This window comes from Oreochromis niloticus, linkage group LG10, assembly GCF_001858045.2.
Source record: "Oreochromis niloticus isolate F11D_XX linkage group LG10, O_niloticus_UMD_NMBU, whole genome shotgun sequence".
Taxonomy (NCBI): Eukaryota; Metazoa; Chordata; class Actinopteri; order Cichliformes; family Cichlidae; genus Oreochromis; species Oreochromis niloticus.
Genome location: NC_031975.2, coordinates 26,816,093 through 26,833,622, shown reverse-complemented (window position 1 = coordinate 26,833,622; position 17,530 = coordinate 26,816,093). Strand labels below are relative to the sequence as shown.

At 39.4% G+C, this 17,530-nt stretch overlaps 2 protein-coding genes across 2 annotated transcripts in view; one reads left to right on the top strand and one right to left on the bottom strand.

Annotated features, from left to right (window-relative positions):
* The first annotated feature begins 698 nt into the window (after positions 1 to 698).
* LOC100707923 (transmembrane protein 136) lies at positions 699 to 7,706 on the top strand. The gene is made up of 3 exons (XM_003453443.5): positions 699 to 936; positions 1,556 to 1,747; positions 3,403 to 7,706. The coding sequence occupies exons 2-3, from the start codon at positions 1,558 to 1,560 to the stop codon at positions 3,948 to 3,950; spliced, it is 738 nt and encodes a 245-aa protein (XP_003453491.1). The 5' UTR covers positions 699 to 936; positions 1,556 to 1,557; the 3' UTR covers positions 3,951 to 7,706.
* A 2,699-nt stretch (positions 7,707 to 10,405) lies between these two features.
* The window catches only part of LOC100708196 (rho guanine nucleotide exchange factor 12), a 44,921-nt gene continuing 37,796 nt past the window's right edge, over positions 10,406 to 17,530 (bottom strand). The window contains exons 28-36 of the mRNA XM_005458252.4: positions 17,266 to 17,433; positions 16,539 to 16,626; positions 16,369 to 16,449; positions 16,179 to 16,261; positions 15,116 to 15,421; positions 14,551 to 14,769; positions 14,266 to 14,462; positions 12,440 to 12,512; positions 10,406 to 12,344 (exon numbers count right to left, since the gene is read on the bottom strand). Coding sequence (XP_005458309.1) covers positions 12,331 to 12,344; positions 12,440 to 12,512; positions 14,266 to 14,462; positions 14,551 to 14,769; positions 15,116 to 15,421; positions 16,179 to 16,261; positions 16,369 to 16,449; positions 16,539 to 16,626; positions 17,266 to 17,433 — 1,229 coding nt within the window. The 3' untranslated portion in view covers positions 10,406 to 12,330. The remainder of the gene's footprint in view (positions 12,345 to 12,439; positions 12,513 to 14,265; positions 14,463 to 14,550; positions 14,770 to 15,115; positions 15,422 to 16,178; positions 16,262 to 16,368; positions 16,450 to 16,538; positions 16,627 to 17,265; positions 17,434 to 17,530) is intronic.

Below are 17,530 nucleotides of genomic sequence, written 5' to 3'. Positions count from 1 at the left end.
AAAGTAAAACATTACTATGTGCAGTTCATTTCTACTAAAAATAGTCCAGGTGTCATAGGAGGAGCTGTAAAGTAAGGAGAGGCTGTGACAGTTTTTTTGTTTTATGCAGGTGGAGCTGTATCTGAAATACTGCCGTTCACATAATTGTACAATTCTACCATCCACCCATCCGAGCATCCACTAAACAGTTCAGTCACTTAACCCGTCTTGCCATTCACACTCACATTCCCCCAGGAAGTTTAGAATCACCAGTTAACCCTGTGCATGTCTTCTTTTTAATTCCAGTTCACGTAAAACCAGATTTGCAACATTTTCACCTTTTTTAAGCTTCATTTTACTTTTAGAGCACAGGCATCATCCCAAACAGGTAAGACTTAAAAATGTTGAGTGATGGATTTAAAGTGGGTAAACAGTGGGGCATAGTATGGGGGGAAACGCTGACATATGGGAGCTAAATTAAAAGACAAACAAAAGACATTTTACAATTAAAGACCAGTGAAATCAGCAGGATTAATTGGACAAAACAGCTTTTAAAAGTCACAAAACCAGTCCAGAGCTCAAAGAGGACTGGTCCTAACTTCAGTTTTGTGTTACTTTACTATGATGCATGTGCTGCTCTGCAGCCTTGTATCACCCGCCCTGTCCAAAAGCAGGTATGTGCAGAGAAGTGGAGGCTGTAATCCTTTAAGAGGATCAAGTCTGACTTCCAGGGGGAAGGGAAACAGGATCCACTAACTGTCCATAGTAGCCTGCACATGGCATATCTGTCATCTTGGCCGAGTGAACATGTGTCCATTAAAAAAAATGCTGAGCTGACAGCACTTTGATGGAGGCTTTATGTGTAAACAGTGATGGAGGCTGAGGCTACCTCAGTGATGGAGTCCATATCTACAAGCATCCTGAACGTGAGGACGACTGAGAGGAGGAGGAGTTAAGGTAAACCACGGCATGACTGTTCTATTTCAGAGTATGGAGACGTACTTTGGTCAACAATACCCAGCAGCCACAGGTGCATTATTGCATAAAATCATTTTATATTAAGGTTGGTTTTGTTTCCAAATCTAGCTCCTTTAAAACCTGCTTGTTACCGATTGGTTAACACAGAGTTTACAGCACACTGTAATGTAGCCGCAGATATGAGGAAATTTCAGTATTTTTATTAATGCACAGACTGACATTTTATATCATGGCACCCATGTTTAGCTGTGTTGTCATTAGTCAGCAGGTATGCCTTTGCTGCTTGGTGCCCACAAGTGTTTTAAAAAAGTGACGTTTTAAAGAAACTGAAATAATTTGTTTTAGACAGTAAGCGTGTCACACTTTAAAGTCAAATTTGAGCTTATTATATCATCACTGTTTCAAATAAGCTTGTTTTCATTAGAGTAAATAACCCATTAACTCTACATGGACCCAGTATCCATCTACATGGTTAACCTAATATTGTATGTAAATATGTTCAAATATAAAATCAATGCTTTACACTTTTGGTGACTTGTTCTTAAATGCAGTCTCATGTAAAAGACCTCAGATGTGTCTGTTCTTCCCAAACACACAGCCATGCCGATGCTGGAGGTCATCTGCAGCCTGATTGGTTGGCTGTGTCTCTACTTCTTGTTCGTCTGCACCTTCACTCAGCGGGGACCCGAGTGGAACTGTCGCCTGGTCACGTTGTCCCACGGCGTCCTCATAGTGCTGCTCACAGCCTACGTTGTTTTCGTAGACGGACCCTGGCCCTTCACGCATGCAGGTCAGTGGATCAATAAACATGTTACCAATGCAGTTACAAAGTATAGTTAGTAATTTAATTTAATTTAATTTAATTTAATTTAATTTAATTTAATTATGCTCTCTTTCTGGTCATGGTGTGATGTAAATTCAGAATGGTGCTAATTATAGCCGTCTACTGTCCTCACTGAGAGTTAACAGGATCAGCAGCATGGTGCTGATGTTCAGCATATTTTAAAATTTAATGAAAAGTAAAGTACAAATCAGTTTGGTGGGTAATGGAGGTGAAACACATCCACGGTCTGCATTAAATGAACCAATAAGTCGGTTAATTAATCACTGAGTGAAAGGATTAATGTAATTAGTCCATGAATGAATCAATATAAGCACAGAGTTTTAATCTGTTTGTGAATTAAAGACAGTTTTTCAAAAAATGTACAAATGATTATGATTGAATTTAGGTCGGTATAATAAATTAAAATAAAAGTACATAAAAATAGCTGTACCAGGATGGTACATGTGGTAGGGCAAAGGATGCTGAAGATGGAGGTACCAGGCAGGAGGTTAAGAGGAAAAGCACAACAGAACTTCTGGTGCAACAGAAGCTAGGGACTGGGTAAGATGGAGGCAGATGATTCTCTGTGGTGGCCCGTAAAGGGAACATCCAAAAGATGAAGACAGTAAAGAACCAAGCAGTCAAAAACCTGCAGGTACAGGTGTAATTTTCCAAAAAGTGGGTTTTATGGTACCGAAAAAGACAAAGAAATATATCAAAACCACAAACAAATGTAAGTAGGTTATTTTAAGACATACGTGGGCCCATAAAAAGAGGTCAGCTAAACAGGATCCACTCAAAAATACTGCTAACCAAAAAACCCTGACTTATCCAAATGAGCACAATTCAAACTATGATTTCATTCTCATAAGTATTGAGCCTCCAAACCCGAGATCTCTTGATACAGCTTTAAATATAAGGACTCCTTCCACTGAAGCATCTCTTCAGTAATAATCTCAAAGCTTTATAGGCGACTTCATTATAAACCAGCTTTTTACAGTTTGCCTTTAAGTGTGCAGTATACAGAGATCCACGGTATGCTTTAAACACCTTCACGTTATTTCTCCAAGCACTAAATTTGCATTAAAGAATTTTTTCATGTGCATGTATCACACAGCATTGCATGCAAATATCTTTATCATACAGCATTTATTCTGTTATTAGGAATCTAAGATAAAACCACCAACCACTTCACCTTCCCTGTGGTGGGGCTGAGCATGCAAGGAAACCAGCAATAAATTAAGGAAATAAGGATGCAGCATTTTTGGAGGGGTCTTTTTGGTTAATTGTGTTGGTTTTGCAAGCAAGCAGACAAAGTTAGCAGCTATCTTGTGAACATAGTGGATCATTTAGCAGCTAAACAATCACATGTGTTTCTTAGGAGTTGATGGAAATGAAAACAAAGCTAAAAAAAATTTAATTAAAGTGAATATTGAACATTTTTTCCTTTTAGGTGGACACATTCATGACTTTAAATGAATGCTAATGCTACTCTTTGTCTCTTATATATGTGCAGCTCCAAGTGTTTGCTAACCTATTGGCCTTCAGCTAGTTGAGGTGGTTTCTCTGACCAATAAAGAAAATACTAAATACAGATGACCTTCTTCTTATCCATCCACCAGGTACAGAAAACACAGAGCTCCAGAGCTTCGCCCTGGCTGTGTGCCTCGGCTACTTCTTCTTCGACATGGGTTGGTGTGTATGCTACCACACGGAGGGCCCCGTCATGCTTGCACATCATGCTGCCAGTATTGCAGGCATCCTGCTGGCTTTACTGATGGGAGTCTCAGGCTGTGAAACCTGCGGGGTCATCTTTGGCAGCGAGATCACCAATCCCCTGCTGCAGACCCGCTGGTTCCTCCGCCAGGTGGGCCTGTACGACAGCCTGCTGGGCGACGCGGTGGACCTGCTTTTTATTTTACTGTTTGCCACTGTTCGCGTGGGAGTCGGCACGGTGATGTTTTACTGCGAGCTCACCTCTCCTAGGACTTCACTGATAATGAAGCTTGGTGGAGTGGTTATGTATGGGCTGGCGTGGGTGTTCATGGTTGACATAGCCAGATTTGGCTACAAGAAAAGCAAGGCTAAGTATAAAAGGTGGATAGAGAACCACAAACTCAAAGACGTGGACAGACAAAAGGTGGGTGGACATTCAGACAAGAGTGAATGAAAAGCTAATGTTCTGTTTAAGGGCTTCAAAAGCTCTAAAGGTGCTATGTATAGCATGAGAATAATAAAAGATTACTAAATATTTTTAATATGCTGTATATTATGAGTCCCCAAATCAAAGAGAAAAGTTATGTATGCGTATCATGAGCACGCTCTAACCTTGTTTTAAAATGCCATGGGCTGCTTCATAGAAAAAGGTTTAAGTTGTATTAGCAACAGTCAGTAGTCTAAATGTCTGAGGTTTTTGCACCCTTACCCAAAAAGTACCAGCAAATTTATAGTGATGGAACAAAACATTCATAGCACAGAATGTCCTGGAGTATTACTACAGAAATCATCCGAGCAGAAACTCCATGATAGCTACACGGTGGGACTCTATACAGGGGTGCCTCCAGATTTTTATCATAGGGGTGGCCATATGGGGGCCACTAAAAAATAGGCTACTTGAAAAATATGGCGAAAGAAAAGAATTATATGCCTATTTAATTTCCTGCAATTAAAATTTATATAACTGAAAATAGGTACATATGAAAACAAAATAAGATTTTGAAATCTATACTAAAGCTGTTTTAATTGATTGATTGATTGATTCATTTACTGGAAGTCCCAACCATCACTTTAATGATTCTCAGCACAGCCTAGCAGAAGCAGCTTAAGATTCATTCTCACAGAGTAGAGTTAACTCTAAGAGCAAACTTGTTCAGGAAAACAAGTCAGTGTTGGATCATGTAAGAGTGTGAACTGTTGTCTGTCTCTATGCTGGCCCTGAGATGCAACAGGATCTGTCCAGTCCTGCATCTGTCCAGGGATTGGCACCAGCTTTTCTGCAGCCTGATATGGATCAAATACCTGTAAATAATATGGTAAACAAATACTATCAGTCACTGTGTATCAGTCACTATCAGACCTTCATGTGTTTCAGAAACAACTACTTACAGGTACAAAACAAATATTCTTTTGGAATCAAAACAGTTTTATCTGCCTGTCACTAAAATATTACCAGCACAGAACAGTCTTGCTTCGGGGGCAGCCTGGTGGGGCACCTGTTTCTATCATTATATAAACATGTTATAGTGGGAGAAGCACATGTGTAATCAGAAAACACATCAAATCTCAGTGGGGAAAATAGTCATGCTGGATATCTATACTGATATAGATAACTTTTGAAATGAAAGGATGACACTTGGAAATTAAATGGAAATGAAAAGAATGAACCTATAGAGGACTGAATTCAAAGACACCCCCACAATCAAGAAATTATGCAGTAGGCTAGTCCTTTTTGCTTGTATGCATGCTCCTAATGAGACGACGGATGGTGTCCTGGGAGATCTCCCATATCAGGGCATCACTGAGCTCCTGGAACGTCTGAGGTGCAACCTGGCGGCATCAGATGGACCACAACATAATGACCCCGAGGTGATCTGTTGGATTTATGTCAGGCGAGCGTAGGGGCCTTTTCAGTGGTATCAATTCCTTTATCCTTCAGGAACTGCCTGCAAACCATGGCCACATGAGGCAGGGCATTGTTGTTTGGAGATGCACAGCTATACCGCCACAGACCTTCACTGACCTACCACCAAACTGGCTGTGCAGACAGATGTTACAGGCAGTATAATGTTCATATGCACAGAGCGCCAGTGATGGACCTGCCAAATCTACGGCAAATGCCAGTCAGGGTCCACAGTGCCAGTCAGTGAGCACAGGGCCCACTCAAGCACGTCGGTCCACCCTCATCAAGTCTGTTTCTGATTGTTGTTTGCTCAGAGATTTTTACACCTTTTCATAATGGAGTTATTGTTACTTGCCATTTGGAAAAAGTAGCAAATTATCCCGCTGCGTGACATATGCGAGTGGTTTGTAGGACATCTCAGCTATTTTGCATTTTTACAAAATGTGTCAAACAGTTTGTTGTTTTTTAACTACCACGCGTGCTTTGGAAATGTTCCTGGATGTAGAGTTCAGCTAAAGGAGGGCACTGATCATGTAGCTTTTTTGAATTACTGCTTAGTGACCAACATCTAGGTTGTATTGTGTTTTTATTTTGTTGAATTATTTAATTAAAAAAATACTAATTTAATTGGTAATTCTGACATCTTGTCTCCTTTTTTGTTACTTTCACACATCCTAAGGACTTTTCAGGGACAGCACCTGTATAAGACTGATAAAGTTTTTTCATAAAGTTTTAATAAGTGTTTTAAGGTGTTCAGTTGGGTTGAGATCTGATGGCTGCAAAGAGCATTAATAACAGCTCAGTTTTATAATCATCAAACAGTTCTTTGACCCACTTCCCTTTGGATCACCCAGAATCTCTTCTAAGGGGACAACTGCACTGAAACCAGGCTCAACAGCATAACAAAGTCACCTCATTGTAGCATTCACATTTTTTCCCTTTAATTTAGTCTAAATGTCTAAATCAAGTTTCATTCAGTACTGTAGATACATGTTTGCTATTAGATGTTTTCTGTTAGTTTGTCGTTTCCACTGCTGTTCCATCATGTTAGTGTTTTCCTTTTTGTTTTTTTAAGGACTTTTTTGTGAGCATTTTGTCTTTTTTTTTCCATCTTCATTGTGTTTTATTTAATGTCTGTTGTGTTTTTAAAAAAATATATTTTTCTTTATTTTTGCTAGGCCGCTGTAGTTGACTATATACTAGACTAGAAATAGTAATAGTAAATCTCATTCACTAAAACTGAAGCACAAGCTTGTATATGAATGTAGTATATTATATTTCCTTCTCTGGTATAGAGGAAGGCCATATTATATACTACATACATTTAATAAAGATACACCAAAACCATAAAAATTGTTACGTTTCATAAGTCAGAGCACGTGTGAAAACTATCTACACAGGTCAAGCGTGTTTTGTTTTTAGTTTTCTTTTCTATCAGGATAAAAACATGCATTTAAATGCCATTAAGATACTAAGTTGGGCATTTTAATATGGGAAGCTGCCTCCAGAGCTTGTCTTAAGTAGACATTTGATGAACTTTTTTCGGCACTTATTCGCTCTTAGCAGCATGAAGAGGTGAAACTGTACTTTACAAGACTTAATCAAAGACGGCATCTATATTGATGCATTTAAATTAGTCAAATCCTGTAGAGTCCCACGTTAAGTCAGCTAGCATTAACTGACAGGTTACACTCCACTGCTCCTTCCTTCTAGCTCTAAAAACACCAGATGATTAGACCCATAATTTAAAATCAGAGGTTTCATAATGGGTCCTTACAAAGTGATGTTATACTCCTCTTGTATGTCTATAGAGTGGATCTGATTGAGAAACCAGTCAAACTGTATCCCGATACCATAGCAACCTGTCAATCACAAGACTGGTGCATCCTAAACCCTGATTTATTATCGTAATAGGGAATACAAACTAAACATCATGTTCCATTGATGCACATGAAAACTGTTTACTCAGTCAATCAGCAGTAGGGTCATTTTCACATAGACTTCTGTACAACCAGACTTCTTTTTATAACCAGATGTACTGCCCCCTGCTGGCCAGTAGGACAAAAACAAGTTTAAGGCACTTGAGCATTCGCTTCACTTTTCAGGGCAAAGTTTAGCTCATTTTTTAAACATGTCTGTTATCTCGCTTCCCCATCAAGATGAACTAAAAGTAAACAAAAATTCCCATTCATCTTTTCCTTAATTTTCACAAAAAAGGAGCTTCTTGTGTCATAAACGTGTTAACAGAGTTAATAACAATGTAACAAAAAATATAACATTTAAAATAACATTTATAAAATGGATTAATTCTCCTCTTTTTGAGCAGGTTGTGTTAAAGCATTACATGATAGCATGGTGTGAAACAAAAAGGTGCGAGTAAAAGCAAAATTACTGACATGCAGTCATTGTACAATATACGCCTTTACCCTGAACGCAGTCCAAAGCAGTCATCGTTTTTGCCTGAACATATTTATCCACAAACTGGAGCCACGGCGCAGTCTTGTGGCCGGTGAATATATTTTCAGTCCAACCTTAAAAGTGAGGTGCAGATGCCGCGTGAACGTATTTTTACAGATTAAACACAGGTTGGACAAAACAACTGGGAAACCTACAATCAACAACATCAATCAACCATCTGAATCATTATTTTCAGAGTTTTTTGTCCATCTGCATTTTATTTTTGAATGATTTTTGTTTGTTTTTTGATTTATTGTTTATTTGATAGAAAGATAAAACTGATGGACTGCAGACTGGGGACATTATTTTTTTGTTTTGTTTGTTTTTTGCTACATTTAAGTGCTTCAGGTTGTTTAAATTCTGTGACTGTTTAAGTCAGCTGCTATACAGCATTGCATTTCTATCCAAAATCATATAGAGGCAATGGTAACTGGCAAGCGTATAGTAATTAGAGGAATACAGATGATGATAACGGACATGCACATAATTAAAAAGATTTTTTAACGCAATTTTTCATCTTGTGAGAACAAATCAATTTATCTAGTAATTTATCTTGAGGCAATTAAACTTGTTTTCTAGTGAGATGAACAAGTTATTTATTTAGTTATGTTATTATTTCTGTTCAGATCTTTCCTACATGTGCGTATCCAAGATTGGTACGGGGTGGCACTGCCCTTCCCCACCTCAAAGAAGTTATTGTTACTTCCTGGTGTCATCGCACAGTTCAGTTACACTGCAAATCTTACAATGTTCAGCGTTACTGGATGAGAGCATGGATAGGAGGAGGGGTTCAATTCAATTACTGTACTGTTACACAGCAGTAAATCATTAAATTATCACCAGTTGCAAAATTAAAGTGACATACACACTAATGACTTACAGTGATGTAAAAAAATGGCTATCCCCCGTTCTGATTTCCTGTTTTTTGTATGTTTGCCACACTTAAATATTTCAGATCATCAAACAAATTTATATATAAGACAAAGATAACTACTAAACACAAAGTTCACTTTCTAAATGAAGTTGTTTATTATTAAGAGAGAAAACCAAACCTACATAGCTCTGTGTGAAAAAGTGAATACCCTAAACCTAATAACTGGTTGGGCCACCCATAGCTGCAACAACTGCAATCAAGCGTTTGCAGTAACTGGCAATGAGTCTTTTACAGAGCTGTAGAGGAATTTTGGCCCAGAATTCTTGTTTTTCACTCATTTATTGAGAGGGTTTCCCAGCATGAAACCACCTCCACAGCATCTCAATCGGATTCAGGTCAGGACTTGGACTGGGCCACTCCAGTCTTCCTTTTGTTTCAGAGGTGGACTTGCTGGTGTGTTTTGGATCATTGTCCTGCTGCAGAACCCTTTGTGTTCTTTTTGGTTTTCATCTTGAACTCTCCCATGCATGCCATTTTTGCCCAGTTTCTTTCTTATTGTTGACTCATGACCTCTGACTTTAACTTAGATATGTGAAGCCTGCGGTTCTTTAATGTTGTTCTGGGTTCTTTTGAGACCTCCTGGATGATTCGTTGATGTGCTAATTTTGGTCGGCCGGTCACTAATGGCTCCCACCGTGGTTCACTGGAGTCCCAAAGCCTTAGAAATGGTTTTTGTATCCCTTTCCAGACTGATAGATGTCAGTGACTTTGCTACTTAGCTGTTTCTTTAGATTGTAGCATGGTGTGTTGCTTTTTGAGATCTTTTAGCCTGCGTCACTTTGTCAGACAGGTCTGCCAGTAATCAGGCCTGTTTGGTGAAACTGAACTCAGCTAATTTTCCACACAGGACCAGGCAGGTTTGGATAACTTTTCTCCCTTAATCACTGACACCATCATTTAAAAACTGCATTTTGTATTTACTCAGGTTATTTTTGTCTAACATTAAAATTTGTTTGATGATCAGAAACATTTAACTGTTAGAAATATGCCAAACACTCAGAAATCAGGTTCTCTCACCCCAACCGGTCGCAGCAGATGGCCCCGCCCCTCCCTGAGCCTGGTTCTGCCGGAGGTTTCTTCCTGTTAAAAGGGAGTTTTTCCTTCCCACTGTCGCCAAAGTGCTTGCTCATAGGGGGTCATATGATTGTTGGGTTTTTCTCTGTATGTATTATTGTGCGATCTACTGTACAATATAAAGCGCCTTGAGGCGACTTCTGTTGTGATTTGGCGCTATATAAATAAAATTGAATTGAATTGAATTGAATAGAAGGGAAACACTTTTTCACACCACTGTATATAAATATAATGAATTATGATCCAGCAATACAGTATCATGTATTAGACTCAAAGAAAGGTCATATTACATAAGGAGTACTTTTAGTTTTATGCAGAAACTTTTTTATTTCTTGTTTAATTGCCTACTTCTTTTGTAGGATTTATTTTAAACTCAAGTCTGGATACTTCTTACATGACTCTGGAACAGCTGTAATGCAAAAAATATTTTAAACTCTTGCACACATGCATGTAATTCTACTATAATATTAGTAATACTGTATTAAGGCACAGGACTGTGAATATGCTTGAAAAGTCTACCTACTGTTTTCTATGCCACTTCTTCTCAATGTATTTAATTTGAATTGAATTTTTAGATTCCAGTTGGATTCACCAAACCTTGTTCTTGGTCACTCTGTGCCAGTCCATTAAAAAAAATCCCTTAAAAGGTCCCTGTTGTCCTCTAATTATTAGGATTAGCCCAGCTGAAGCAGCACATGCCACTTTAGTAATTCTGCAATTCATAAGTAGTCAAGGTAGGTAAGAGCTATTGGGTTTTCCTATAATCTTCACATAATAACAGGAAAACAAAATGCTTCTGGGATAGACCATCTTATTATCTCAATAAATTACCTTTTAGTTTTCTTGAGATAAAAAGCTAAATCAACCTGCCATCATAAGAAACTGGGATTTTCACTTTTCCTTTTTTTCTTACTTAAAATGAGACGTTCATGTTAATGAATCAAATCTTAACTATAGAATGTATCCCACAGTCAGTGAGAAATTAAAACTTCTAAATCCTCCAATTTATCTCAGAAACTCAGAGCATCGCAGCTGCAAAGTCAAAGTTAAACCCACATAAAGTTCAGTATTAGCACTAATTTGATCAACTGAGCTAAAAGGAACGTCACACTGTTTCGTTTGCATCTGGTGTCACTTGTTAACAACCTACACATACAGTATGTAACACAATAAAAGCAAATTTACAACAAATTCATATTTAGCTTTTCTGATGCTCCGAAATCAGAATAATGAGAATCATCTTGGTCTTCCTGAAATTGTGTTAATGCAGCAAGTACAAGCATCATATACTGTGCGTAAAGTCCAGACCTGTCAAGTGTGCTAGCTTAGCTGAGCTTAGCTAAGACTGAAAAGCAGGGAGGAAAAAAACACCTATCGCAAACTCTAAAGCCCACTTATTTGTTAATGTCTTAGAATTTAAAATTAAAATAGAAAATACCCAGACAACCACTCATCACTGGGGAACAAAGTGACTGGTGTGATTGCTTTGGCCAATAGCAGACTGCCACAGCTGCCTGTAGTTTGCACGAAAGAGGCTGTTTTGTCTGCAAACAACTTGAAAACTCACAAGTCAACTTTAAAGTTTCTGGTTTTTACTGCTAAGCAAGTAGTTGTCGAATGCTTTTTAAGATAAGTTGACATCTTTCATGCAAGCTATGGACAACCAATAGAATCTGCTAGCGATCAAAGGGTTTGCAAGGAGCATTTTTTTGCTGCAGCACCACATACCTCTCTGCAACCTCCAGAAACCACCGGTGGAATACACATTTGAAACTGACACGTCTATGAGTCTTTGTATAGAAATCACAGCATTAAACCGCCTTACTATATTTGTGCTTGTAATTGAAAAAATATACAGGGTGTAAATTTGTGAGCTTCAGAGTTTTTGTTAGATATTTGATCCAAAGCAGACCGTCACCTGCTTAACATTAAATGCAAAGCTTGGCTAAAAACAGCATTAAATCCCACCTGGGTAAATTTTATGGTTGGAATGAGTGTTTTAGCCTTCCATTTTGGCATTTTATTGAGCACTTGTATATCGACTCTATCTATAATGTAGAGGTTATTTTCTATTGCAGGTTTTTACACTGAGATTTGAAGAGGAAAATCTTCCTTCAGTACTGGTCACAGTCATAATGTCTCACTTCTTCTCTGCTGAACATCTGTGACGTCAGATGGTCGGCTTAGCCTTTTTCCATTCATTATATCCAGTGTTTCAGATAATTTATGCAGTCAGTGATTATTATAATTATAGTAAAAAGTGTCCATGAATAACTCGGTGATATGTCTCTTCTGCTCCTGCTTTGTGAAAGAGTTTATAGTGGAGTAACTCAGACTGCGACGATGACCCGGTCCTTTGAAGTAGGAGATCAGACATTAATCCTTTAGTGGTAAAAGGTGGAGGAAGGTGAGCACGCAGCGACATGAAACTTGGCTCTGACAGCCGAGAGAGCAGGAAGCCTTTCGTCACTGAATCCCATCTGAAAAAATACCAGAAAGAGAGTTTGAAATACAAAACATTCAAGCGAGCGCGAAGCTGATGAAAGTGAGATGACCGAGAGAATTAAAAACACACCGTTGTTGTCATCGGAGTCTGTGGCTGCGTCGCCGTGCGTTTGTCGCAGTTCGTTGTACTTCAGCTCTATGTCCTGGAAGCAGATCATCATTACAGCACAACTGACTGTGGCACACAGGTCAGACACAGATACAGTCAAACTGACAAAATGGGCTTAAATGCAGGAGTCAAAACAGGAATTTAGAAACAAAAAATGTTCTCTTAATGCAGAGATGGTGATTGCAGAGAGACATTTTACCTGTAAATATTAAAGCAGCTGTAAACACACACTGGTGTTAGAGTAACCCTTTAAAGCACTAACCATTCAATAATTCCCAGAAAACTACATTTTTATTTAAAATCAATAGTTTATTGAATCACCTGACAATAAAAAAATATGTAATATTAATTTGCACATATGAGATTTAATTTGGATGATATTTGCTATATTCTGCATTTTTAAATGTGTTACTAAAAATGTAATTAAGTAATTAATATTGTGCAACTTATTTAGATTTTTTTGGGGGGGGGGGAATCACACTTACAATGACGTCTCAAAAACTCACAAAAACTGTAACAATTATTAAATAGATATGACTCAGCTTTACGGTCTTAAAGCTGTAAAAACTATTTTCCTTGATCCTCATCTCTTATTAACAGACCAGAGGTATGGTCCAGTTCATACCAGTGGTTATCTGAGACACTTATAATAATACGATGATTATATTGTCCATTCAGTTACATTTCGCGTCGAAGTTTTTAAGAATTTAGGAGAAGATACATGTTAATTACAAATTAAAAACACATTTAAATTACATTACCTGGGGGAAAATCCAGATGTTTTTCTTGTGTTATGTAAAAGAGACTCAGATGCCAGTTAATGATTTGAATTTCAGATACTCTTCATTTACTGTAGATTGTTTTTGTTGTTGTTGTTGTTTTTAGGCCTGACACTTCTTCTTTTCATCCTCCACACCATGCTAAAATGCCAAGTTTGACTGATGGCTCTGTGGGAATCACCTTATTGATGCTAAAAATGCTATTTTATCCCTGTCAGACTGTGTTACGAGCTAACACACACAGTCTGAGTTAACACAAGATAACAAAGTGCCTAAGGACTGAAGGAAGGACCACTTTAAAAAACTACAAAAATGTCTGGGAGAAAAATATAAATACAAAAAAAGTACACTATGTTAGAGGGTAGAAAAAAAATATATAACTGAAGATGTGAGGAGGTAAATATATTTTTGCATAATCTTAATACAAACAGAGAACATGACCTCATTAGAAGAAGTACATCCAAATGCAAACCATCCTCCAGACCATTTATTTTTCAGGCTCTGATTTATGAAAAAATAAAGTCTAGTTTAGTCGAAGAGTAAGCAGGACTAAGGTTTTTCCTTATTTATGTACCAAATTTAAAATCTTTTAAAAACAAACCTGCATCTGGGCTTGGATCAGTAGTTTTTTTTAACCTTATAAGGTTTGTGTCTGCTTGTTAGGCAGCTGCTGAACATCTAATGAGTAATATATTACTTTTCTGAGCAATGACCCCAAAACTGCTTATTTACTGCATTAAACATTTGGCCCTAATATTGCTGTTCAAGTAAAAAGAGACATTAAAAACACACCAGCATTGCTATCAGACGGTCATTTTGTGCTTTTTAGTGCAGATATATGAAAATCATCCCCTGGCTACAAACAGCTGGTAGAGAAAACAGAGATCTGGTGTGGTAGGGCAACACTCCAGTAGATTTAACATCACAAAGCTGACTCACTGAAGGCGAGACATCCCACCATGTTTAGGTTTTGCGAATACAGAAAGCAGCCCTCAGATACTAAGGTACCTTAAGATACTGCAGATCGGCCTGTAGGAGGCGCAGGTGGGTCATGAGCTGCCGACTGAGGTTGGGGCCTCCGCCTCCCATCTGCGAGGAGGAAGACAGCAATTTCCTCATGTCGATCCCAACATCACTTCCAACTCCGACATCATCATCAGTGCTGCTTTCCTCAGAGCCGGGGAAATCCAGGACCACAAAGCCACCTGGGTGGAGATGCAGATCAGGAGATGGTGAGATAGTTACGCAAGTACATTTTGGTCATTAATTCTTATTACTAGAGTACAGCAGTACCATTACGTTCAGCAGCCTCAGGTGGAGGCTGCAGGTCTTCTTTCTGTAAACTTTCAGACACCCGGCTCTCATCACAGGTAGCAGAGGGCCCCTCTGGGCTCTCAGGCAAAGAAGGACTCGACTGACTCCCACGGGCTCCACTCGGCTTGCTCTCCTCCGTTTCCTCCTCTGCTTCTCTGCTTAACATGTGTGTGAAGACTGCCTGCTTCAGCATCGCCACTGAAACAGACATCAGCGGTTATTTCCCTGATGTGAATGTCAGCATATTCTCTTTAACATTAAACACTGGTTCTGCTGGATGTTTCTTCCTGTTGAAGGAGACTTTTTCCTTCCTACTGTTGCCAAGTGTTTGCTCAAAGAGGATTCTTTGATTGTTGGGGTTTTCTCTGTATTATTGTAGGGTCTCTACCTTACAATATGAAGCGTGCTGAGGTGACTGCTGTTTGGGGCTATATGAATAAAACTGAATTTATTTGAATTAACCTGAGCTTAATGGTAAAACAAAAATTTCAGGGTCAAAACTATCCACAGTGCTTACTGCTACCGACGGGTAATCAGGACTTACGTGTCTTTAGAGCTTCTTCAGCTTTGGAGCAAGGCATGACAAAAGCATTGTGCTCTTCTTCATTTTCAAGGGCAATGCCAAGCCGCGAACCTTCCTGCAGCAGTCTCTCCGCCAGCTGCCCGTCCAGGAAGGCCTCTAGCTCCGCTTCATCCACCTCTCCATTCTGCTCCTCTTCCTCCTGCCTGTCTGCCATCGGCAGCTCCTCTTCTTCATCTTCTGATCTCAACCCATCGAAGGGGTTCAGACTCTCCGGTGGATCTTGAATGTCTGAAGTAGAGGCGGCCTCTTTATCGGAGGTGCTCATATCTGGGATTTAAATTAAAAATGTGATGGAGCATTAGAAAGAAAACCATGAACAACAACAGGGTACACATGGGGGTAAAAGATTTATAGGATTTTTTCTATAATTTCTCACATTTATTGATTTGTGCTGACAGATTTCATTCATTTACTACAGCAGCACTTTTTTATTACGCACAAAGACTGAGGTGCATTGTTGAAATTGAACTTGTGTTTGTAGTTAAACATCAGTGGAGTTTCGCTGGTTCAGTTGGCTGCATGTGACCCATGATGTAAAATTAATTTGACATCTATGATTTAATATCCATCCATCCATCCATCCATCCGCTTCCGCTTATCCTTTTCAGGGTCGCGGGGGGCGCTGGAGCCTATCCCAGCTGTCATAGGGCGAGAGGCGGGGTACACCCTGGACAGGTCGCCAGTCTGTCGCAGGGCCAACACACAGGGACAGACAACCATTCACGCTCACATTCACACCTAGTGACAATTTCGATTATCCAATTAACCTATCCCCACAAGCTGCATGTCTTTGGACGGTGGGAGGAAGCCAGAGTACCCGGAGGGAACCCACGCAAACACGGGGAGAACATGCAAACTCCACACAGAAAGACCCTGGCCTGATGGTGGAATTGAACTCAGGACCTTCTTGCTGTGCGGCAACAGTGCTAACCACCGTGCCACCGTGATTTAATATATCATTTAAAAAAGCCATAGATTCATATATCCATCAGTACTTTTGGTACTGACAAACACATATAGATACCTGCAGAATGGACACTCGGTGTCTCATCTTTGCTCAGTTTAGGCATCCCATTGTTGATGATATTAATAGCATCCCGCTCCGCACTGAAACACATTTACATTGTAAACAGTGAATTAAAAAACCCCACAAAAACAACACAAAACTCAAACAACAATACCAGTGACAATGTCTGCAGCATTAGCGGACTCACTCAGACTGAGGTGGAGGCGTGTCCCTCCTGTGGGGTTTGGCCTTCATGGCGTCCGCACACTGTGTGATCAGATGTTGCCACCTGGAGCAACAGAGGTGACACAGCTGGATGAAACAGACTAAAAGTGACGAGATGAAACCGCAAGAGCATTGTTTTGGTGCGACACTCACATTCTCTGATCGGACACCGTCTGAGCCGTCAGCTCGTAGATCTGAGCCCCGTTTTCGGACATGGACAGAACGAAGAAAGACTTGTTGTCTGATGAAGAGAAAATTTCAAACAAGGATTGGTCCACATGACACAAAAGCGACATTTGCATTCAAAATAGATGGTGTACATAGAAAAATATACAGAAACTAATGTTACTGACATGAAAAGACAAAGAAACTTGTGAAGTTAAAAGCTAAGGTTAGCATGCTAAGTCCTCAGTGAGGATCTCACAGTAAAACTTGTAATTCCTACAATGGCTGAGGAAATTTGGCATGCCAACCAAAATCTTCGGCATCTTCGACACAATTGAGAACATAACACTATCTCTGTGTTTTTATGGGTGTAAAAAAAGGTTCTAAACTTATTTCAGTGAGCTAAATACTGGTTTAGTTAAATGCTAAACTAAGCTAAGCTAAATGTTGAGCTAAATGCTGGTTTAGCTCACTGGAGAGACCAGGCGACCTATTGTATTGTTTGAATCCACACTGCGGGATATACTAAATGTCTTCCTCTGGTCTTTTTTTCCAAGCTTTCCTGTCTCCTGACACCCTTCCGGATACAACCCCTAATGGGATCTGTGACTCCTTCAACCAGGGATGCTTTGCTTGTTAGGAGTAAACCACCGCACTATGGAGATGCTCAGTGTGGTTGAACCCGAAAGCATTTCCACTTGTCTGCGGTTCTTACCAGTTGCGACAGGTCGAACCAAGACCGTGTTGAGTTTGATGATGGGGCTGAAGGTGTGCTTGGTGTCGACGACACTGGCCGTGTTTTTGCCATGAAACTTTAGGACCAGGCGCTCATCCTGTTTCTGCAGCAAGACCATGATATCCTCCAAGAGGAGTGTGTACAGTTCTGAAAGGAAAACACTAGTGATATAAAACTGTATGTGTATCTGACAAGTTTTGTCTCATTTTGGATGCAAAAATAAACCTGAAAAAATATTTTATCT

Excerpts from the sequence above, each read along its gene's own strand:
- LOC100707923 (XM_003453443.5), top strand. The coding sequence starts at position 1,558 with ATGCCGATGCTGGAGGTCATCTGCAGCCTGATTGGTTGGCTGTGTCTC. Across the intron at positions 1,748-3,402 it reads CTGGCCCTTCACGCATGCAG|GTACAGAAAACACAGAGCTC; the intron begins GTCAGTGGATCA and ends TCCATCCACCAG.